At 63.3% G+C, this 22,058-nt stretch overlaps 1 protein-coding gene across 8 annotated transcripts in view; it reads left to right on the top strand.

The window, feature by feature from the left end:
* SPNS2 (SPNS lysolipid transporter 2, sphingosine-1-phosphate) overlaps nucleotides 1–22,058 on the top strand; it is a 29,593-nt gene that overhangs the window by 6,325 nt on the left and 1,210 nt on the right. The window contains exons 2-13 of one of the 8 annotated variants that reach the window (XM_059149487.1): nucleotides 5,297–5,362; nucleotides 13,381–13,517; nucleotides 16,977–17,128; nucleotides 17,290–17,356; nucleotides 18,125–18,267; nucleotides 18,422–18,574; nucleotides 18,668–18,857; nucleotides 19,171–19,236; nucleotides 20,659–20,757; nucleotides 20,828–20,991; nucleotides 21,193–21,331; nucleotides 21,553–21,599. In XM_059149487.1, coding sequence (XP_059005470.1) covers nucleotides 5,297–5,362; nucleotides 13,381–13,517; nucleotides 16,977–17,128; nucleotides 17,290–17,356; nucleotides 18,125–18,267; nucleotides 18,422–18,574; nucleotides 18,668–18,857; nucleotides 19,171–19,236; nucleotides 20,659–20,757; nucleotides 20,828–20,991; nucleotides 21,193–21,331; nucleotides 21,553–21,599 — 1,423 coding nt within the window. Of the gene's footprint in view, nucleotides 1–5,296; nucleotides 5,363–13,380; nucleotides 13,518–13,865; nucleotides 13,889–16,976; nucleotides 17,129–17,289; nucleotides 17,357–18,124; nucleotides 18,268–18,421; nucleotides 18,575–18,667; nucleotides 18,858–19,170; nucleotides 19,237–20,658; nucleotides 20,758–20,827; nucleotides 20,993–21,192; nucleotides 21,332–21,408; nucleotides 21,600–22,058 lie in introns of those variants that run through there. The other 7 variants (XM_059149491.1, XR_009348113.1, XM_059149490.1 and 4 more) reach the window with 7 other exon arrangements.

Below are 22,058 nucleotides of genomic sequence, written 5' to 3'. Positions count from 1 at the left end.
CTCGGGAGAGTCCCTGAGCCGGGCCAGGGGCAGGGGTGGGGGCGTGTCAGGGAAGGAGTGGCTGTGCAGAGCCCCCAAATTACTAAGGCCAAATCGGTTCCAGGAAAGCTGGCCCCAAATGATAGACTAGAACCTCGGGACAGAGGCCAGGCCGCCTGTCCCTGCCCACTCTGGGCACAGAGACTCGGTGGGATTGGGGAGGGCCCTGAGCACGGGGGTTTGGACGGTGGTGGGGTGCTCCTTCCTAGCACCCACAGGAAGGGGCTGCTGCAGCTGCAGGGTCTTTAGGGTCACACGCTTGGGGTCTGGGTCCTCTAGGGAGGAGGTGGGGCCTCTCCGCGGGGCTGACCCTGAGGTCCCTTCCTGCCTTGTCAGCCAGGGGCTGGGGGCCTCGGCTTCATGGTCCCTGTAGAGAGCACTGCCAAGCTGTTCTGACAGAATGCCCCAGATCTATCCAGTGACGTGGGGGTAGTGGTCAGCGGACCTGGGTGTGTATATGACAAGTGTGGAGGCTGCAGGGATGGGGGGTCCTGGGGAGCTGTCTGAGGGGCAGTCCGAGGCTCAGAGCACAGGCCAGATGCTCCCGGAAGTCCCTCAGTTCCTCCCCAGGGGATGGGCAGGATGTGGCCCCACGGAAGCTCTGGAGGCAGGTTAGAAGCGACTGCGCATGAAAGTGGGTCCGGCTCAGGGACAGCCTTGGCCAGTCCCCTCGGGCTGGGGGCGGGGTGGGGGGGCGGTGACCACAGGGCCCGCCTGTGGCTCACAGCCTTAGCCTTCCAGAGCCAGGTCAGCGTAGTCAGGCCCTCGGGCTCCTGTAATTACTGGGGCGGGAGCTCTGGCTGAGCCTTGGAGTGGCAGTGATCCTCCCAGAGCAGCCACTCTGAGCTCTCCACAGGGGACCCAGTCCCTCTGAGACGGACCAGCCAGTGGCAGGCGTGGCCCATCCCTTCCCAGCCCCAGCCCCTGTCTTTCCTGCCATTTGCCCCTTTTTGGAGAAAAGAACCGTGAGGGGGGACTTCGCCCTGCTCTTTGGTCATGGCCGAGGCTCCTGTCCCTGAGGACATTTCGTAACTTACTGATGACCTATTGTGTGCCAGGCTATGTTCTAAGCACTTTGTACTGATTAATGCATGGAAGCCTCACAACCAGGTGACTCAGATCTTAGAATTAAGACCTATCACCGAGGAGGATACAGACACAGAGAAGTTAAGTAACTTGCCTGAGGTCACACAGCAGGATAAGTGGAGAAGCCAAGATTTTAACCCAGATGGTCGGCCTCTGGAGGCCGTGCTCTTGGGAATTCTGCTAAGCTGTCTGCTGCTCTGAAAAAGGCAGGGTGAATGTGGGGTGTGGGCATTTGTGTTTGGGGGCATGCCCAGCCCTGGCTGACAAGGTGGGAAGGAACCTCAGGGTCATGTGGTCCCAGACTTGCATCTGAGGCTGGTCTGGGCTGGGGGCTCCTGAGGTCAGTGTGATTTCCTCTTCTACCTTGGTCTTGGGGAGGCCTCCGTGATTGCAGCAGGTTAGGATCCGGATCTGGCTTCTCTGCGGTCTCCTGAGGACCAGCAGTGTGTGTGTGTGGGGGGTGACACTGTGAATATCTGTGACCAGGTCCGGCGCCAACTCTTCAACAAGAGCATCAGAGGAGGGAGTCGGGGGCAATTGGGAGACATGACCTTGGGTCTGGGCCCTGGACACGGGTGGAAGCGCCCCCCCACCCCCACCCCAGGAGGAGGGCCCAGCTGTCGTCAAGGCTCAGAAGCCTGAAGGCTGGGACGAGCATCTCACAGGGGTGGCACGAGGCAGCCGTCACCCTCAGTTAACCCAGGGAGCACCGTGGGGGTAGCGTTACTGATACTGGGGTCGGCCAGTGAACGGAGAGGAACTGGTGGGTGACTCTGCTCTCGCCAGAGCTGGCGGCTGCCGGGCCTCAGTGTCTGCTCCTGAGCCCGGGACTCAGGTGGAGATGGACAGTGCAGGTGAGGTCAGACTGCAGAAGGGTGCTGGAGCCCCTGGAGGAGGCCGGGTACAGAAGAAGGGGGACTCTCCGGGGTCACTCATGGGGCTGCAGGGGGATGGGACTCTGGTCTGGGGAGCGCCATGGGCCACTCTGGATGGGGAGGAGGGTGGGGCCAAGCCACCAGGAAGGCTGGTTTCAGGGGAGAAATGGAGAGGAGGACACTGAGTTGGGGGCAGGGGGACTCTTATACCAACTCAGCTATGAAGGAGGGAGAGGGAGGAGCGGCTGGCAGAGGGAGCAAGTCAGGACAGTTTCCACCACCAGGACAAGATTAGGGGCTTCCGTGCAGGAGGCAGAAGGGAGGCCCAGGCCAGGGGTGCCCCAGGGCAGCGTCCCCAGGGGGCAGGAGGGACGGTTGGCTTTGGGTGAGAGGCGAGACCCTTGGTGCTTGGGAGGAGTGTAACTGGGAGTCAGTGGGCGAGCACATTTCCTTGGGCCAGGGAGGAGGCCCCTGTGCAATGATCCTGACTGTGGGTCGAGAGGCTGGACTGGCAGCTGTGGCTGTGTGGTGGCTGGGGGCTCCACTTGGCACGCCCCAGGCTGGTACAGGGGCTTGGCCTGGGCTAAGGAGGCTGCTCCTGGGCGGGAGGCCCGTCCTGTGACCCCACCAAACCTCAGCCTCCAGGAAAGAGGCTAAAAATAAGGCTGTGGTGGGAAGAAGGGAGGGGTGTGTGGGCCCGAGCCAGGCTGGGGCCCAGAGGAAAATCCGAGACAACCAGCGGGCTGCTGTGACACATGCTTCCCGAGCCAGCGGCCAGCAGATCTCACCCGCCTGTGGCCGTAGCCCCTTCCTGGCCACTAAGAGGGAAAATGGCCCCTTAAAGCTTCCATGAGGCCCTGTTCCCAGGGAGGGTTCTTCCTGGAGCTCAGGCTGTGGACATAAGCCCAGGCCCTGGGGTGCTGGGCTCCTTTGTCTTGGGCTCTGGCCGCCCAGGAGTTCCAGGATGTCCGTCTAGATGTGGAAAAGTGTTCTTCCTCCTTCCCAGGAGCCCTGTGCATCAGAGGTGGTCAGGGGAGGCTTCCTGGAGGCAGAGGCAAACTCTGGGACTTGAAGAGCTGCAGGGGTGAGGCATGGTTAGTCAGGGGGCTAGGCAGGACGTGCCCCAGGGAAGATGCAGGAGTGTTTTGATTTGCTGGGGACATATGCCGTCTTCGTGACAACCATCTTGCTATGGCCTGCCTCCCCCAGGGCGGCCCCCTGCCCTTGTCTTGCAGGGGCCCAGGGAGAGGCCTACTCTCCTGCGACCCCCCCACTGCACCTGTCCGTAAGCACACGGAACCTGTGACGTGTCTCCTTTGGGGGCTGCAGATGACCTGTCACCCCCCCACACACACACAGCTCTGCAGCAGCTCCTGCTGGAGGGGGCCATGGAGAGTCCACTCACCCACTGTCTCTGTCTACAACTGGGGGGCCGATGAGAGCACGGCACATGCAGAGGCCGAAGGACACGCTTTCATGTTTGCTAACAGACCTGGTGTGTCTCCTCTCCGACCCTTACATGCCGGGTGACTCATGTAACATGCAGCACGGGGTCGAAAATCCTAGGTAGCCTCGGGTTAGAAGAAGCACGTCCAGAGCCTCTCACGGGGCTCAGACCTTAGTGGCGACCACACCTGGTGGCCCTTAGCTCCTAGCAGCGGCGAACCCAGAGAGTGCATATCCATGTCCATAGGCGCCTTCCCCATAGAACTCGCTAGTCCGAGTGTGACGAGGGCTAAAGCAGGAACGGCAGGGGCACCTGACTTATTGAGGGTGACGGGAGGAGAGAAACCGGGAAGACTTCCCAACGGAAGAGGCGCCTGAACTAGTCTTGAAGGAGTGGCCGGAACAGCACTGTCCCCAGGGTGGATGGGGATGGGTGGGCGGTCAGGGTGCCGCAGAGAGCCTGAGGGCTGCAGCATGGCATGGGGGCGCTGGTATTCCGAGTGTGGCTGGCGTGAGGTTGGAGGGGCTGAACCTGCAGCCTGTAGCCTGGTGAAGGCCAGGGTCCTTGTCTGGGGCACTGGGGAGCCATGGGAGAGGCTGGCAGCTTGAGAGAGGGTGGGCAATGGAGGGCCCGGCTCAGGAGTGGGCACGGATAGTCTGTGGGGCTGGGAGGTGAGCGCAGGTGGTTCCCTGAGGTGGGGCCCCTTGGTAGCCCCGCTGTCCACAGGCCCCAGACAGGCCCCCGGCCTCCGCCTTCAGGGCATGGCCACAGCCCGCCTTGGTTATTAAGTCATTAACTGGGCCTCACACAGCCTCTTCATTACGGGTAATTATGGCAAATCCACTCAACGTTCACAAGGAGGTGGCCAGTGTTTCCCGGCTGTCAGGCCGCATCCCAGGAAATGACTCTTGGGGGGACAGCCGCCAGTGGGCGCCTCCGGCAGGCCCGGGGCTGTGGCTCTGCCCACGTCACTGCTGTGTGACTTGGGGCGCGGGGCTGAGCTCCACCTGCTTCAGTTTCCCTGTTTGTCTGGGGGTGGGGGAGAGTCCCGGCCTCGTGGGCCGAGCTTGTAGGGTTGTGTGGGCCCTGAACTGGGAAACCGGTTATGGTGCAGAGGTGGGCCCCGTCGTCCTCACTATCATTGCGACGAGGGCCGGGGGTCCCCCGCAGGCAGGCCCCGTCATCTCCTTGGCATGGGGGGCTTCTCCTCCTCTCTCCCCGTCCCTTCTCTGTGCACATGTGCGGGGGCCCAGCCCCCTGCGGTCCTCTGTGAGAAGCAGGGCTGGGGGTCTCCTGGCTCAGGAACCCAGTGGAGCTCTGGGAGAGGGAGCGGTGTGCAGGAGCTGGCTGGCCCGTGTGGCCATGGCTGCTGCTGACGTTAGCTCTCCTGCTTGTGCCGCTGCTCCGCCGCTCGCCCCGCGACAGGCCGAGTCCTCGTGGGAGAGTAGATAGAAATGGCTGGGACTTGGGAGAAGGGCCGGCAAGGCCTCGAGGGGTCTCCTTCCCCCCAGGAAGCCTGGAGCCCCGCCTGCTTCCCTCGGCACCTCAGCTCTAGTATCGGGAGAGTGGGGGTGCTGGTAATCACCTCGGGGACAGCCGGGCGGGCGTGTGCACGTGCAGGGGAGCGGGTGTGAGCATGGCCTGCGACCCCTCTGCTGCTCCTCGGCTGGAAGACCTCCTTAGTGACTGTTGGGGGCTTTGTGGCCTCCCCTGAGGGCAGGGCCACAGGCAGGCGGGAGTTCCAGGCCAGCAGGTGGGAGCCGGGTTGGGGACAGAGGGCCGGGTGTGGCTCAGGGGGAGAGGGGAGGCCAGATGTGACCTGTAAGCACCCTCTGTCTTCCCCTCACAGGCGTCCTTCTGGACATCCAGCAGCACTTTGGGGTCAAGGACCGTGGCGCCGGCTTGCTCCAGTCAGGTGAGGCCCGCTGCCCCCCACCAGGCCCGGCACACCTGCTGGGCCCTTCCCTGCTGGCCTCTCCCTGACTCGAGGGAAGGGACGTGTGCTTCATGTCCACATCTCATGGCCGAGGCTCCTAGAAGACAGCTTCCCCGAGCCTCTCCCTCTTTCTTGTAAAACAGACAAAGAACAGTCTGGGGGGTCAGTGGGGGACAGACAGGGGTGTGGTCCAGGTCCGGGGCCCTGGAGGTGACCCTTCTTTTGAGGTCTGGGGCCTCCTCAGGAGCCGGTGGTCCAGGGCCTACCCTGAGGCTGCTGGAGGGACTTCATTAGGTTGCTGTGCAGGACGGTGTCGGGGAAGCCTTGGTGACCATGTCTCCGCAGCACACCCCCTCCCTCCCCCGGCTGCTTCCATTGCCCGTTGGGCTGGGAATCCTCTCCCAGATGTAAAAGCAGGAAATCCCCTTGGCCGGTCCCAGGCAAGGGCCTGAGAGCCTGGGTCCCGGGTGAGTTCTGAGCCTGATGTCCTCTGCCCCCTGGGCTAGGGCAGTGTGGCAGGCCGTGAGCCGTTGTCCCTGCCTATCTGCCCCTTGCGGCTAGGCCCATGTGTCCTTTGCCCCTGCATGACCCACCCAGTGCCTGAAGCTGGCCGTGTGGCTGTGGGCCCAGTTCATTTGGCTCCGGTTCCCTTTGGCCCTGGAGTCGTGGTCAGATGTGTGGGAGGAAGTCCGTGGTGTGCATTCCAGAGTGTGAACCCCTTGCCCGGCCCAGGCTCCCCAGGGAGGGCGGGGTGGAGGGAGCTGGCCCTGTCCAGGAACCTGCCTGACCTGTCTCGGTGGCATTCCAGGGAGGGCTGTGCCAGGCCTCCGTGGCCTCCATGAGCCCCCAGAGCATCACCACTCAGCCAAGCCCTGCAGCCTGGGCCCGTTCCCAGGTAGGGTCCTCGGGGCACAAAGGGAGGGCCTGGTGGTTATCGGGCTCGGCTCAACAGACGGCTGAGTGAGCTGGCGCAGGGGCAAGGCTGTGGGGTCCGACACCCTAAGCGCAGCCAGTCCCCACCACTGCCCCCAGCACTGCGCTGAGGACATGAGGCCACACCCATCCCCTGGTCCTTTCCTCTGGCCAGGCCTCCCAGCGGGGCCAGAGCCAGTCAGCCACCCCCAGGACAGGCGCAGCCCACCTCCCGGGCTCTGAGCACACAGTAACCACCACACAGCCTGGAAGGGAGCATTTCGGCTGGATGTAGTGGGGGTGGGGCTGGGAAGGCAGGAGACAGCCCGGCTTTCCAGCCACCCCCCGCCCCACCGCTCTTTGGCCCCTGATTCCCGGGGACCAGGCTGAGTCTCCTCCCCTCCTGGCCTTGGCCTTGCAGACCAACCAGGAGCCAGGTCTGCCCTGGCTCCCTGCACTCAAGCCCCACCGGTGTGGTTGAGGCCCACACAGCCTCCTGGGGAGGGCCTGTTGCCATGTGTCCTCAGCCACCTCCCTGGCCCCTGGGAACCTGGTGGGAGGGCGACAAACAGCCAGCAGCGTCCTTGTCTCTGGCTGATCCTCCCAGAAGCTCTCTTTGCAGCTTTATGTCCCCGACGAAGGGGCAGAGGCCGAGAGGAGTCACAAGGACTTGCGGGCCTGGGATGGGGACCCTGTGTGTGTCACACTCTCCAAGCGCGGAGGGCACACGGGTGTCCGCTGGCTCGTCCAGGTCTTGTCCCCAGCGTCTGAGCTTCTGTCATCCCTGTTCTCTGGGTGGTGGTCTCTCAGAGTCCTGGACCCCCATGACCTTTGCCTTAACACCCGACCCCCAGTGTGACCGGGCGGGCCCCCGGAGCCTAGAAGCCAGGCAAGCTAGACCAGGATGTGACTCAGTGGGCAACCAGGCCAATCAGCTAACAGGCCTGGGCCCCAGGCACCTGTCTCTTCCCTGAGCCCCTGATAAGGTCAGAGCAGGGTGGAGGCGCCCAGATCAAAGGGCGAGGCTGCAAGCAGAGTCTGCTGCTTGTCTGTGGGCCCCAGGGGCTGCTGTGCTCGGAGACAAGGTGGGGGGAGCTGGGGGTCAGGCCTGGGCCTGCCCCTGCCTTTTCCCCGGGACCCAATCTTGAGAGCCAGCTTGGGAAGAGCCTGCTTTTGGCCATCCCCAGGCAGAGGGCTGCCAGGTGGGAGCCGGGCCCCGATTCCTGGGAGGAGCAGCAGCTCAGCCTCTGTGATTACAGCTCATGCCACCCTGGGAAACCAGGAGCCTGCAGAGCCTACACCTGAGGAGCAGCTGTTGCCCAGCCCAGCCCACTGCTGGCCAGGCCCTGGGCTGGGCTCTGCCCCAGGCTCTGTCCCTGCTTTCCAGTGGGAACAGAAAACATATCCAGTCTCCACAAGGCATAGGGAGCACCTTGGGGACTGGGAGTAGGATGGGGACTGAGCAAGGGGGAAGCTAGCTCTGCCTGGGGGCAGGTGGGCAGGCCTTCCCAGAGGAGGGGACGTGCAAGTGGGGCTCGGCAGGGTGAGTGGGCATCTGCCCGGGGTGTGGGAAGTCCAGTCACCCTCCTTCCCCCGCTCTGAGCTGATGAAATACACCCGGGAAACGTTTACCTTACGTAGCTGAGCCTGAAAACCCAAGCGAGCAGGGGGATTCCCAGGGCCAACGAAGAGACCTGGACCCGAAAACAGGGTGGGCGCTGGTGTGGAAGCCAAGTGGGCCAGAGCACCTGGTGACCAGGATCTGTTGCCAGAGCTTGTGACGGTGTTTTTAGTGTGAACATTTTATGATGAAGAATTTTAAATACACATCAAAAGCAGGGAGAGCGGCGCCAGGAAGCTCCACAGAGCTCTCGCCCAGATGCACGGGACTGTCTGCCAGTCCAGGACCCAGGCTCCAGGGTTCCCCGGCTCTGAGGATCGGCCCATGCAGCCTCAGTTCCTGGTGTCACGTGGGTGACCTGGTCTCCCCCCAGAGCCCAGGGCAAGCTCCCTGATGTCTGGCTGCACCCTCAGGCCAGTGGCAGTTTGTCTGTGAGGGCACACATCTGTAGGCCAGAGGGGTCCAGGCCCTTCCACACGTAGGAACCCCCAGAGGCAGACCTAGCTGCTCCCAGGGGAAGGCTCCGTGACTCAGGGCCTGTGTGGGACACAGATGGCAGTGCCCACCAAGGACAGAGTCAAACAGAAAATGGGCAGAGCCCACAAGGAGGTGGCCAGCTGAGGCTGGAAAATGGGGAAACTGATCTCTGAGCAACATACAGGCACTAGGTCTGCCTTCAGGGCTTCCAAGCTGTGTGAGCTCCGTTTCTAAGAGTCAAACTTAAAAGACTGGGTGAGCACTTTAGTGAGAAGGAACAGGGAGCTCCTTCCAAGACTCAGCTCAAAATTCTGGAAGTGAGAAGGTAGGCACTGAAATTTAACACTGGAGCAATTAGACCCAGTCAAAGAGAGAATTAGCAAATCAGAAGATGGGTCTCTGTAAGGCAGCCAGTCGGGGCAGGGGAGCGGGCTTCAGGCTCAGGCACTGGACTGTGGGGGAGCAGAGGGAGGGAAGGCTGGGTAGAGGGCAGGGTCACGTCGCAAAAGGAATCTGGCTCTCGTCCTGGGATGGTGGGGGGCCAGAGAAGGCTTTGGGATAGGCAGGTCCCTGTCTGATGGAGGCATCGAGATGTTCTCTCTGGGGCTCAGTGTGGGGGTGGATGGGAGAGGGGAGGCAGCCCAGGGATGTGGTCGGAGTGGTCACGAGGATGTTCCAGGATGGGGTCGGGGCAGAGGCGGGATGGGGGACAGAGGAAGAGCCAGCTCAGACTGAAACCAGACAGCAGCTCTGCCTTGGGGCCATCTCCTTCTGGCCTTTTACCCTCCCCACTTCATCCAGCGAGGCTGCCCCTGGCCCCGACTTTTCCCAGGGAGGCCCAAGAACCCATCTTCCTGAGACCTGAGGGGCCAGCCCAGGGTGTCTGTCCTTAGCGGTGGGAGGGAGGAGTGGTTCCCATTCTTTCTGCAGGAAGTCTGCATGGTGATAGGGCCGGACTGTCCTGGGTCCTCCCCATCGTCCGGCTTCCTGGGCCTCCGTCCACCACGTCCTGTGGGCAGAGTCTGCCTGAGTGACTTCCCTGCCCACAGGAGAAGGAGGATGGCAAGTCTCCCCAAATAACAGTTAGGCCAGATTTGGACTTTGTAAAAATAGCCTCGTTCAGCTGAGGCTGCGGTGGGGGCTGGACCCAAGCTCCAGGGCCACTGTGGGGAAGCCCAGGGTCCCCCAGCCCAGACCTCAGCTGTTCCGGCTCGAGGACCATCTTCTGGGGGTCAGCAGGGCCGAGCGCACCCTGAGAAGGGTTCGGCAGCCCCACGGGTGGGGTCAGAGGGGCTCTGAATCCTTAGCGGCGTGGTCCGGGCTCTGGGCGTGGGCCCGCAGAGAAGGTCAGGGGCCTGGGCAGCCCCTCCCCGAGCTCTCCCTGGCCCTGCATGGCGGGGGCACCACCCATCCCACAGAGAGCCTCCAGGCCCCCTCTGGCCTGGCTGCCTGCCCGCGGGGCCCATTGTCCTGGTCCTGTGGGCTCAGCACACGTGAGTTGCTGAGGGCTTCCCCACACCCGGACCACAGGATGTCCTCGTGTGGGAACTGCTGGGAAAGCCGTCCCACAGACCGGGTGGGGCCGCCTGGCTGCGCAGAAAGCTCTCCTCCAGCGAAGGTGGTGGGGCGGGGGGTGGTGGGCAGGGGATGCTCCTGGCCCGGCTGGCTTCACCCCCAGCCCGTGGCCGCTGGCCAGAAGCCTCTGCACACCCGCCAGGGACCAGGTCCTCTGCCAGTCCTCCTGCTGGGCGCGGTTTTCTTCCTCTCCCTGCTTGGTTGTGTTCAGAACCCCACACCGCCCTGCGAAGTCCCTGAGGGCCCGGACGGGTTCCCTCTCTTGTCTGTCCCGAGCAGAGGGGAGGGCTGCAGAGACAGATAGATCTGTTCCTCCTGATCCCGGACACCCTTGTCCCCGAGGATGCAGGCTCAGGAGGGTCACTGTGTCCTTTTGGGCGAGTTCCTCCTCCTGTCAGTGACCCAGCTCTATAACAGGGTGACACAGTGGAGCTTGGCTGGGGCTGGGTCGTGAGGACAGACTGTGTCTGGCTGGCCATCCTCTCAGATGGGCCAGCAGATAGCCTGAGGTCCTCTCTGTGGCAGGCAGTAGGTGGGGATGGCCTGGGGCAGCTCTCCCCTTGGGTCTGTCCACTTTCTCCTCAAAGGGGAAGAGCAAACAAGCCATGGTTGTCCACGGGCTCCTCTAGCACCTTCCCCTGCTCTGGCCTGGCCCACCTTCCTGCAGTCCCCCTTCCCTGTGCTGGGGTCTGTAGTGTGATTTAGAGTGAGGACCCTGGAGTTAGACAAACGGGATTTAACCTCTGGCTTGGCCGCCCAGAGAGCTGTATGACTTCACTCCTTTTGGCCTCTGTACCTTCCTGTGGGGTGAAGAGACGAGTGTGGGGCAGTGAGGTGACTGGTGTTTAGGTCCAAGGCGTGTGCTCGGGCTGCCAATGGGAAGTGAGGTTCTTGGTAATGGGAAGCACCCCGCCACCTTCACCTTCCTGCGGTATTGCTCCTAAGACTGGTGGTGTAAGAATAGTCTTGATTTTAAGTATTATCATCCCGGTAAACTCCTATGCACCCTTCAGAGCCCTGCTCTGGTGTCACCACCTCCACAAAGCTTCTCTTCACGATCCTTGCCCTCCTTGCTGGTTTCCAAACAGGGCAACCCATGGACAGGGGTCACTCTTGATCTGATTCTTTTTGCCTACCCCCCTCCCCCCACGGCCCCCAGTGCAGACAGGCACAGAGGGAATGGTTCCTTCTCCTTCCCTAATACATGTGAGTCCTGACGAGGCCCACATCCTGGTCTGATCTCAGGCAGGTCCTGGGAGGCAGACCCAGCAGGAAAATTCTTTTTCTAGATATGAGGAAGTAATTTCTGTGTTGACTAACCTAAACAAGGGCCCAGTGTTGACCAAGGTTGCGGGCCCTGTGCAGGGTGTGGCATCAGGCTCCTCAGGTGCTGTCTTACCTTGCACTCTGAGCGACCCTGGAGTTGCCGTTTTATCTTTGTTTTACAGAAGAGGAGGCTGGCATGTGAGAGGCTGTTGTTAGAGTTTCAGGAATTGTGTGAGCCGGTGGTTGCACACAGCCATCAGGAGCCACTAAATCGTGCAGACCCAGGGTTCAACATCCTGTGTTCAGAAGCGACGTAGCAAATACCCAGATCCCTCCCTCCCTCCCCGCTTTGCAGCCTCCTGCGGTCCTGGTGTTGGTGAGGCTGTGGCCTGCCCTTGCCCCCGCTCAGCGGAAGGAAGCGTGTGGCGCACGCCACCCCCTGACTCCGGCAGCCTGAGGTCAGCCGTGGTGGGCGTCTCTGCACCACGCCAGCTGGCAAACCCCACCCGTCGGGGTCCCCTGCCACACCCCCACTGTTTTGGAAAGCCATCAGTATGGCCCTGAACAGAGAGGTGGAGGCCTGCCCACGGTCACCCATCTGGGAAGGAACGGCGGACTCTGGGCCCAGGGAGGGTCTCTGGTGCCCAGACCCGTGGCCCTCGGTGCTGGCTCTGTCCCCAGCAGCCATAGGCTCACCATCCTGCTCACAGATGAGAGGGACACTGTCCCCCTCCTCCAACCCAGCCCTCTCCCCGTGATCTCCCCATCCCTCCTTCCCGCCCCCCTCTTTCTCTTCTTCCCGCCTGCCTCTGCCCAGATCAGGTCTGAGGGAGACACCAAGCCTGCTTGCACATTCGGCCTGGTGGTCAGAGCCCGGCCAACTGGCCACCTCCTCTGCCCACCCCTGGCCTTTGTCTGGCCATCTGCCCATTAGCTGTGGGATGCTCTTCCAGGGGAGGTGTGGGGGAGCAGCCTTGATCCCTGGCCCTTAGGGTCTATGCTGCTTGGCTGGGCCTCTTCGTCCCACCTGGGGCCCCAAGGCCCCACCTGGCACCGGCAGTGGCATCCCCACGGAGCCCTTGGAGACGCCGCTGCTCTCTTGTTCTAGAAGAGTAAAACCAGGTCACATCACCACCCTGCTCAGCATCCCCCAGTGTTTTCCTTCTCAGCCGTGGAAACCACAGTCACCACAGCGGGTCGTGAGGCCCTGCTCCATCTGGCCTCTCCGCCCCCTGCAACCCATCCCTCTGCTCCAGCCACTCTGGCCTCTCCACTGTTCTTCAGATGTATGAAGCATACTTCTGCCCCAGGGCCTTTGCACTCGCTGTTCTTGCCCCAGTATTTACAGGATTTGTTTTCTGACCTTCTCCAGGTCTGTGCTGAAGTGTCACCTTCTCTGACCCTTCTGTTTAAAGTCATAGCATCTGCTTTGTCTCTCAGACACATACTTCCCATCTCCTGTTTCTGCCCTGTTACCCTCCTTGGCACTTGTCACCGTCTGACACACCAGTTTTTGTTTGATCTTGGGTTTCTCCTGCCGAAGAGGGCAGGGAATTTTGTCCGTTTCGTTGAACGGACGGATGAGTGAATGAGCAAAGGCTGTGTTTACAGAGGTTAGGGAATCGTCGACAGCCCGCTGGGAGTGAGAGTGGGAGACCAGGGCTCTGGACCCACTAATACCCTGCTTTTTTACCTTGGGCAGGTTCCTTCCCCTCTCTGACCCTCTTTCCCAAGGCTAATAATGGGAGCAATGTGGGAGGTGCACGGAGCAGACTCTGGAATCGGGATCAAAGCGCACGGGACTTTGGCTGCCAGTGGGGCCCTGGGCACGTCTTGTTTCCCACCTCTGCGAGGTGCGCCGGGCTGGGGCACACCCACGATGCCGGGTGGTGAGCTCCCGGCACGGCTCCTGGCACGTACCACACTCAACAAATCGATCCTCGCTGTTTGGCGAGTTCTGTGAGGGCTGCCCGCCGGACAAGCCGGGCCTATGGCAAAGTGGGTGGTGCTCTAGGACCCCCCCCCCCAGCTCTCCTGGGCCCCTGGTCCTGGCCAAGGGCTGCCCCTGGACCCCGGGCTCGGCGGGTGGCGTGGGGAGCCGGCTGCAGCCACGAGGACCCCATCACGCTCTCCCTCTCCCGCGCAGTGTTCATCTGCAGCTTCATGGTGGCTGCCCCCGTCTTCGGCTACCTGGGGGACCGCTTCAACAGGAAGGTGATTCTCAGCTGTGGCATCTTCTTCTGGTCCGCGGTCACCTTCTCCAGCTCCTTCATCCCCCAGCAGGTGAGGCCTGTCGGGCTTCCTTCCCGGCGTCCCTGCAGTCCTGCCACACCCCGCTCCCTCCAGGGCCGCCACCTCTCATTGACTGTCCTCGTCCGGACTGGGGTGGCAGCCTCTGCTGGAGTCCCAGGTGTCTGTCTTCCAAGCGCAGTGGGCTGAGGGGTCTCGGGTACTTTTGTAAGCAGGTCATGCAGACAGGGACGGCCTTCCCTGTGCTGGCCGGAGCTGGGGGACCTGGAGCCCTGCGTGGCCTCCTCTTTCCGAGCTGCCTCTGATTCAGGGAGGAGGTAAGGGACAGCAGAACCTTCCGGTCTAGGAGTCAGGGCCCTCGGTTCTAGTCCGAGCTCTGCCATCATCCTGCTGTGTGATTCCAGGTGAGTCACTGTGCCTCTCTGTGCCTTGCACAGTTCCTTTTTTTTTTTTTTTAAAGTGAACTCTGTGCCCAAGTTGGGGCTCGAACTCATGACCCTGAGGCCAGGAAATGTGTGCTCTACTAACTGACCCTCCAGGCATCCCGTACATAGTTTGCTTTGTCCAGTAACCAGCTGGCTGCTCGGGTCGGAGTTCTAGGGTGTCCTGCATCACCTCCACATAAGAAAGATGTTTCTCCATCAGCCACCATGGTCCTGGGTCTGAATGTCCCGACTCTGGACCCTTCAGCCCTGTGACCTGGAGAGCCTCATTTCTGCATCTGTGGAACAGAAGGAATTCTCAGCTTGAAGTGTCACTGCGCCCAGAGCCCGGAGCATGGCGGGTTCAACAAACCGTAGTTTCTGTTCTCTCTTCCGCGAGGGAGACACGCTGCTCTGAGAGGGAGTGAGTTCCCGTCACTAGGCGTGTTCCAGCAGAGCGTGGCGGTTGCCGTGGAGGACAGAGGAAGGGGAGAACCAGGGTCTGTCTTCCAGGAGCTTTCAGCCTCGGGCATAAAGAAGACCCTTTCCCTGTCCTCAGGAGCATGCAGGCTGGGCTTGGGAAGACGGGCTGGGACCCCCACATTCACAGACTTCATGATGTGCAAAGGGCTGAGAGTTCTCACTGAAGAGACAGCGGTTTCTGGAAATCCAGGGGGCCAGGGAAAGCTTCCTGGAGGAGGTGGCATTTGAGCTGGAAAGGCAGGCAAGGAGGTGAGGCTTTTTGTTGGGTCGGACAGGCAGAGGGCACAAACCCACGGCAGCAGTAATGGTGCAGTGTGGGTGGGTCCCCAAACGAGGAGAGTGTTTTGGCCGGAAAGGAAGGCAGGGACCAGGTCATAGAGAACCTCGGATGCCTCGTTAGAGGGTCTGGTCTCCATCCTGAGGGCAGGGGTGAGTCACAGGGACACAGACCAGGAAGAGGCTGGAGAAGAGGCAGAAATCCAGCTGGTTTGGGGTACAACTTCTTGGAGGAGGATCAGGTGCTGGTGGGCTCTGGGTCATGATCAAAAATGGGGCCTGGACCAGATGCCTCCTGGGGGCCTTTGGGCCCTGCCCTGCCCCGGCCAGGGCACTGGTCCTCTGACCTGCTGTGCCACTTCTGGGATGAAGCCGTGAGTCTGGGACCGCCATGCTGGCAGCTCTGGGGGTGCAGGAGGATGGACAGAGATGGACGGATGGGTCACCCCAGTTTGTGGACTCACTGCACGCCCGGCCCGAGCCCCATGGGGGTCCTCCATGGCGTTGGCAGTGTGATTCTGAAGATGATTTGGCACAAGAAATGCCCAGGAACAGCCAAAAACCTGGTGAGAAGTGACCGTGGAAGGGGCTCGCCCCATCGGTCCCCACGGTGCATTCCCCTAACCCACACAGCAGGCAGACAGAGACGCCCTTCCCGTGGGGGCCCAGGCTTGGAGATAGGTGCACCACACGTGGCTCGGGCAACGCTGCCAGTCCGTCTGGATGGAAGGGAGACCGTCTCGCAGAATTAGTCCAGACAGAGGAAAATGGAGTGGAAAGCAAAGCATAAAAGTCCAGGGCTACACGTCCATGGGAGAAGACCAAAGAGCCGGCAGGACCACGGGCAGAGGGTGGAGAAGGCCGCGACTCCGGGAGGAGCCAGTGCCGGACTCCCGTCCCTGGGGAAATACAAATCCCAGCGACAATGAGATGCTGTTTCACACCCCTCCAATGGGCAGCGGTTGGGAAGGCCGCCGCTACCAAGTGTGATCAAAGCTGCTACGGGCGCGGTGACGAGGCCCCTCTGGAGAGCAAAGCGCCAGGATTCCACAGAGCCTGCCACATGCGCCCCAGCCGCCTGCGTGCCCGGGAGAGCAACCTCGGCCTGTGGACACGGCACGGCATGGCGCTTGTGAGGGGCTGGAGCAGGAGGGGGACATGCAGGGCGACGCAGGCGCGTTCCCGCAGAGAGACTCGGTGGTGGGACCGTGAAGCGCGTCTGTGTCCAGCCGTGCGAACGGGCTTCCAGAATGCATGATGGAGGGCAAGGCGAAGTGTGGGGCAGGGGCATGGACGGACACTTCGGGGTGTACGTTCTGAAAGCACATGGGGGACACCGTTTGGTGTCCGGTGCATGGGGATGAGGTGGTGCCGTGTCACGGGTTTCTGGGAGGTGTGGGATGACCCCTGCGCTCCCGTGCAACGGACAATGAGGAAATCTCTGAGACCCAGCAGACGGTGCATTAAGGGGGGCATTGTCATCGTCTCGGATGGCGCAGGCCTTCCCTAGCGAGGTGCGCAGTCTAGAGGCCAGCAGGGGCCATCACTGGGCCGGAGAGCGTTGGGTCACACAGACCCCACGATCAGAGTAGAAGGAAGGTGACAAACGACGCTCATCATGTATGTCCGTCAAGGGTCCAAACGCACGATCCCTAAATGCTCGTAGAAATCAGGACAAGACAGCCAGCCAGCAGCAAAGTAGGCGAAGGCACTGGGCAGCGGAGCCCTGGAGAGAGGGGGACATAGAGACGGAGGCGAGGCATGGGGCTGGACGGGCGTCCGGTGCTGCAGGGGGCGGGCCCGGATGGAGATGGGCGGACGGAGGGAGGGAAGCAGGAGACCCGGAGGAGGGCAGCGTGTGGGCAAGGCCGGCTGGATGGGTGGTCAGGGTGGGGCTGGGGAAAGATGACCGGGCCGGGTTCTCAGGCCCTGGGCAGCTGGGGGGACGGAGGGGTTGGGTCCACATCAAAGGGGAGGACCCCTGGCAGCTGGCATGGCCCCTCCCTGCCCGGCCCAGCTGGGCTTCGCTCTCGCTCTTTGATGTGTGTGGGGGAGTTGTTGACCATGGAGCCCACCGGCTGTCTGGCCTGGGGGTGAGGGGGGCCGTGTGGCTCTCGAGGTGGGGCAGGGCCCAGGCAGGAGGTCTTGCCCTTGAGGGGAGGCAGGGCAGACTCCAGGGGTACGTCTGGGCCACACGCATGGCCGTCTCCCTGCAGCCATCCCGGCCAGAGCAGCTGGGGCCTGGCTCAGCCCCTGCCCGCTGCCCCGACCTGGACACTGAGGGGAGCCCACGTTGTCTGCCCTCCCACAGCACTTCTGGCTGCTGGTCCTGTCCCGGGGGCTGGTGGGCCTGGGAGAAGCCAGCTACTCCACCATCGCGCCCACCATCATAGGTGACCTCTTCACCAAGAACACGCGCACGCTCATGCTGTCCGTCTTCTACTTCGCCATCCCGCTGGGCAGGTGAGGGCCCTCTCCCCGAGGCCAGGGCTCCATGACCCGGCCATGTGGTGGCCGTCCTTGGGCCACGCCAGCAGGGGGCCGGGGTGGGGGGCAGACGCTGCCTCACACACCGGTGGGCACCCCTGCCCCACTGCGGTCTGACTGCGCCGTCTCCTCTGCAGCGGCCTGGGTTACATCACGGGCTCCAGCGTCAAGCAGGCTGCCGGAGACTGGCACTGGGCCCTGCGGGTAAGGACACCGCTGACCAGCCCCTGCCCAGGGTCCCCAGGGACTCGTCTCCCGAGACCAGTGTACTGGGGGCGTTGGGGAGCCGGGCTGGTTCGGACAGGATGAGGGACGGCCTCCCGTGTGTCTAATGCTCCGGGTCTGCGAGGGCGCATCCTGTTCCGGCCCAGCCCCGGGTTAGTGGGGGCCCAGGCGACCTCTGTGTGGGGGCCCCCGGGGTCTGGAGCCCCTTCCTGCCCCGAGCGAGGGTTCAGGCGAGTCTGCCAAGGCCCCAGGACGGCGCGATCAGAGGAAACAGAGATGCCCCGTCCCGCGGAAGAACGGAAGCTTAAGACAAAGTGTTTTTTCCTCAAAAGCAGGAAGGAAGCAGCCTCCGTGGAATTTCTTGATGGGGCGCGTGTGGGGGGGTGGGGACGGGCCTATCCAGCGGGTGAGGGGGCGGGTGTCCCAGAGGCTCTGCTCCCGACCTTGGATGCCCTCGGGCATGATGGCGTGGGCTCCTCCCGATCAGCAGCAGGAACCTCCCTGGGCCCTGGGCCCCCACCCTCTTAGTGGTTCCAGAGTCGGTCCCTCTGTGCGTCGGTCTTCGTCCTGTCCACCATCTGTCTTTCTGCCTTCCGCCTGTTAACTCATCCCGCAGTCTGTGCGCTCTCCGTCCGTCCGTCCGTCCTCCTCCTCCGCTGGACAGCAGAGCAGGAGCCCCCGGGGAGCTCTGCCGAGAGGTGATGCCCCAGAGGCCTGGGGTCCCAGCTTGTGCTCCCGCCCCACCAGGTGTCCCCCATCGTGGGCATGATCACAGGCACGCTCATCCTCATCCTGGTCCCAGCCACCAAGAGAGGCCACGCTGACCCGCTCGGGGGGCAGGTCAGGGTGCACAGCTCGTGGCTCCGTGACATGAAGGCCCTGATCCGCAAGTGAGTGCAGCCGGGAGGGGTCTAGGTGGGCGGAGGACCCTCCCTGCCAGGCTGCCCACGGGCCAGTGCTCCTCACCCCTGCAACGGGGACAGGCTCGGGGGCCTTGCTCGGTGGCCTCGCTCAGTGCCGCTGCCCCTGCCTGCCCCTCTCCAGCCGCAGCTACGTCTTCTCCTCCCTGGCCACGTCGGCCGTGTCCTTCGCCACAGGAGCCCTGGGCATGTGGATCCCGTTGTACCTGCACCGTGCTCAGGTCGTGCAGAAGACGGCGGAGACGTGCGGCAGCCCGCCGTGCGGGGCCAGGGACAGGTGGGGCCGGCCTGGGACACGGGTGGCGTTCCCCCTGCCCCGGCTCGCCCCCTCCCCCCACTGACCCTGGCCCCCTGCCCTCTGTTCCCACAGCCTCATCTTCGGGGCCATCACCTGCTTCACCGGCTTTCTGGGAGTGCTCACGGGGGCGGGAGCCACGCGCTGGTGCCGCCTGCGGACCCAGAGGGCCGACCCGCTGGTGTGTGCGGTGGGCATGCTGGGCTCCGCCATCTTCATCTGCCTCATCTTTGTGGCGGCCAAGAGCAGCATCGTGGGCGCCTACGTGAGTGCGGCGGGGGGTGCCCGCGTGGGGGGCGGGGGCTGGGCCGAGGGTGTGGGACATGCAGTCTGGCTCACGGGGCTCCTCCCTACGGGGAGGCCCTTGTCGGCTGCCTGCCCTCCCCCCTGCTCTGTCCGGGGCCCTGGGTGTCTTTTCGAGCTGCCAGCCTACCTTGAGGTCCCTCTGTATTCTGTAGACTCCTGTGAGCCTGAGTGCCCAGACATGGAGGCCCCAGGGAGGGGTGGGAAGCCTGGGGGGCTCCCTGCCAGCCCGCAGGTGGAAGGCCCTGATAGCCGCTGTGGTCTCTCCTGGACAGATCTGCATCTTTGTTGGGGAGACACTGCTCTTTTCTAACTGGGCCATCACCGCGGACATCCTCATGGTGAGGCCAGCCGGGGTTCCCTTGTGCCAAGCCAGGCTTCTGGACCTCTGGGGCAGCTGGAGGGGGTGGTGAAGAGATTGGAGGCTGGCAGGCCTATGGGGGGTGGACAGAAGGCCAGGCAAACTGGGGAGGTGGGCGTGGAGGCGGGGAGGGGACCAGGCTTCGGGGTCTGAGAGCTGAGCCCTGGGCAAGCAGAGGGATAAGCTGGGGCTGGATGGGGAGAGGGGTGTTGGCAGGCTCCGCGCGGCCGGGAGGCTGGCACTGCCAGGCTGGCCTGAGGGGGTGCTGCCTGCCAGCGTGCACCCCCCACCCGGTCCAAGCTTTCAGGGCCCGGCTCTCCCAACCCAGCCTGGGTCCCAGGGGCGCCTGCCTGAGAGCCCGCGGCTGGGCTGGGTGGACAGAGGCGGTGTTCACAGGCCAACAATGGGAGCCCAACCAGCCAGCCAGGGACAAAGGGCCGTCTGAGCAGCGGCAGGGGCCATGTCCCTGGGAGGAACCGGGAGGGGGTGTGGCCCCGATAACTGGCAGCAGGCACTGTGGGGGCGACTTGGGGGGACATCCTCCCTGTTCAGGGCCAGGAGGGGCTGGGAGAAGGGAGCACAGGGCCTGCTGTAGGGAGAGTGGGAGCCAGCAGGCCAGGCCTCCCTGGGAGGCAGGAGAGGGATGTCACTTGGGGTCTGGGCCACACTATGGGACAGCCCAGAGGATCAGAGTCAGCCTGCCGTGGGGGGCTCCTACTGGCTTTTCTCCTCCAGGAAGCCCACCCTGCTTCACTGGGGGGCCATCCGTGGGTGGGAGTGTGGGGGGGTCTGACTCAGCCCTGGGCTCACACGGAGCCAGGCCAGTGGCTGGGGCTAGAGTGAAGGGAGGAGGGAGTCTGTGGTGCTGGGCGGGACTCCTGTGCCTCCCTCTGCCCCTGGGGGCAGCCCCAGCTGCTGGCAGGGTTTGGGTCCCAGGGAAATCCTGTCCCATTTTATTGTCACAGCCACATGACTGATCACTGCTGGAAATGGGGCCATGCAGTCCCATCGGATCCAGCTGCCCCTCCCCCAGCCCTGAAAGGAGGGGCCCTGTGGGCTGCCCCCCCCGCTGCTCTGAGGCTTCGGAGGATCTGCCTAGCCTGGGGGGCTCCTGGCTCTGGGGGCAGTGGGGAATCGGGGGTGAGGGCCTCCCCAGGCAGGCCAGCCTGGGCCTTGCCACGTCCTCGTGGAGGGGAACCAGCATGGTCTTCAGCTTATGGGTTCCAGTCCCAGCGCTGCCGCAGCCATGTCGTCCATGTGCCGGGCCTCCGTTTCCTGTGACCCCCGCACAGGTTCCCAGCCACATGCCCGGGGCAGAACCTCAGGCAGCCTGCCCCCAGGGACCCCAGGGACGAGGCCGGTAGCTGTGCCCTCTGGCATCTGACCTGCGGCCTCTTTGCAGTATGTGGTCATCCCCACGAGACGGGCCACGGCTGTCGCCCTGCAGAGCTTCACCTCCCACCTGCTGGGGGACGCCGGGAGCCCCTACCTCATCGGCTTTGTGAGTACTGGTGGCTGGGGGCGGCCTCGTGGGGTGGGAGGCACCCCCTGACCTGCTCCCACCCCCACAGATCTCGGACCAGATCCGCCAGAGCACTAAGGACTCCCCACTCTGGGAGTTCCTGAGCCTGGGCTACGCGCTCATGCTCTGCCCCTTCGTGGTGGTCCTGGGCGGCATGTTCTTCCTCGCCACGGCCCTCTTCTTCCTCGGCGACCGCGCCAAGGCTGAGCAGCAGTGAGTGTGCAGGGTCGGGCACCTGCTGGCGGGGGGCACATGGGGTCCCCTTGTGGCCCAGGCTCTTGGGAGGGGGACAGCTGGTCCATGCATGTTGCCTGGCCACCCAGGCTTTCAGGAGGGTCCCTTGGCCGCCCAGGCTTGCAGGGCTGGAGGCTTGGTTGGGGACAGCTGGCACATGTGGGTCCCCTGCCTGCCCAGGCTTGCAGGAGTGGGACAGTTAGCAGGTCCCCTGGTCGCCCAGGATTGCCGGATGGACCCGTCTGCCCAGCCCGCAGGAGGGGCTGTGGACAGCTCGCACGCCCAGGCTGGGGACCGGCTTTCAGGGAGAGGAGTGGAGGTTAGCCCGCCTCCTCCTGTTTTCTGACTTCTTTCTTCTCTCCTCTTTGCTCCTCTATCTCCTCTCCCCACCCTTGGGCTCTCCCACCTTCCCCTGGGGCTGACGAGGTCCCTGCCCGGCACGTCCGGCCAGCCGGCCCCCGAGATGCGATGTGCCAGAGCAGTGCCCGGGCCCGGCCGCCGCTGATCCACCACCTTGACCCCCGCCCGTCTCTCCCCCAGGGTGAACCAGCTGGTGATGCCGCCTGCATCTGTCAAAGTCTGAGGCCGTGAGTGCAGGCGGGCTGAACAGCTCCTGGCAGGAAGGGAGGGGTGGGGGTCCAGGGGAATGTTCCAGAAGCAGGAGCAGCTTCTCCTGAGGCACCTCCTACCAGCTCTAGGACCAGGGCCATCTTCCTCTTGAAACGTGGCCCGCGCCGACTTGCTAGGTCAGGGGGGCAGGCAGACTCAGACTCCCGCTTCCTTCCTCAAATGGAATTGAGGGCAAAGGTCGGGGCTGGAACCCCTACTCCATCCGGGACTGTGCTCCCCAGTCCCCAAGAAGCATGCCAGGTCCTAAGCTGACCTTCCTCTGAGCCCAGCCTCTGGGGGCTGCTCTTCCAAGCAGCCCTCCTTTGTCCCCGTGATGCCCCCAGAGCCCAGGAACAAGCCCGTTTCTTCAAAGAGCAGGAAGACTAAACGGACAGTCAGGACTGGCCTCTTCCAAAGCCCCCTGTGACCTGGCCCCT

Source organism: Mustela lutreola, chromosome 15 (assembly GCF_030435805.1).
Source record: "Mustela lutreola isolate mMusLut2 chromosome 15, mMusLut2.pri, whole genome shotgun sequence".
NCBI classification, from domain to species: Eukaryota; Metazoa; Chordata; class Mammalia; order Carnivora; family Mustelidae; genus Mustela; species Mustela lutreola.
This window is presented reverse-complemented; position numbering and strand designations above follow the sequence as displayed.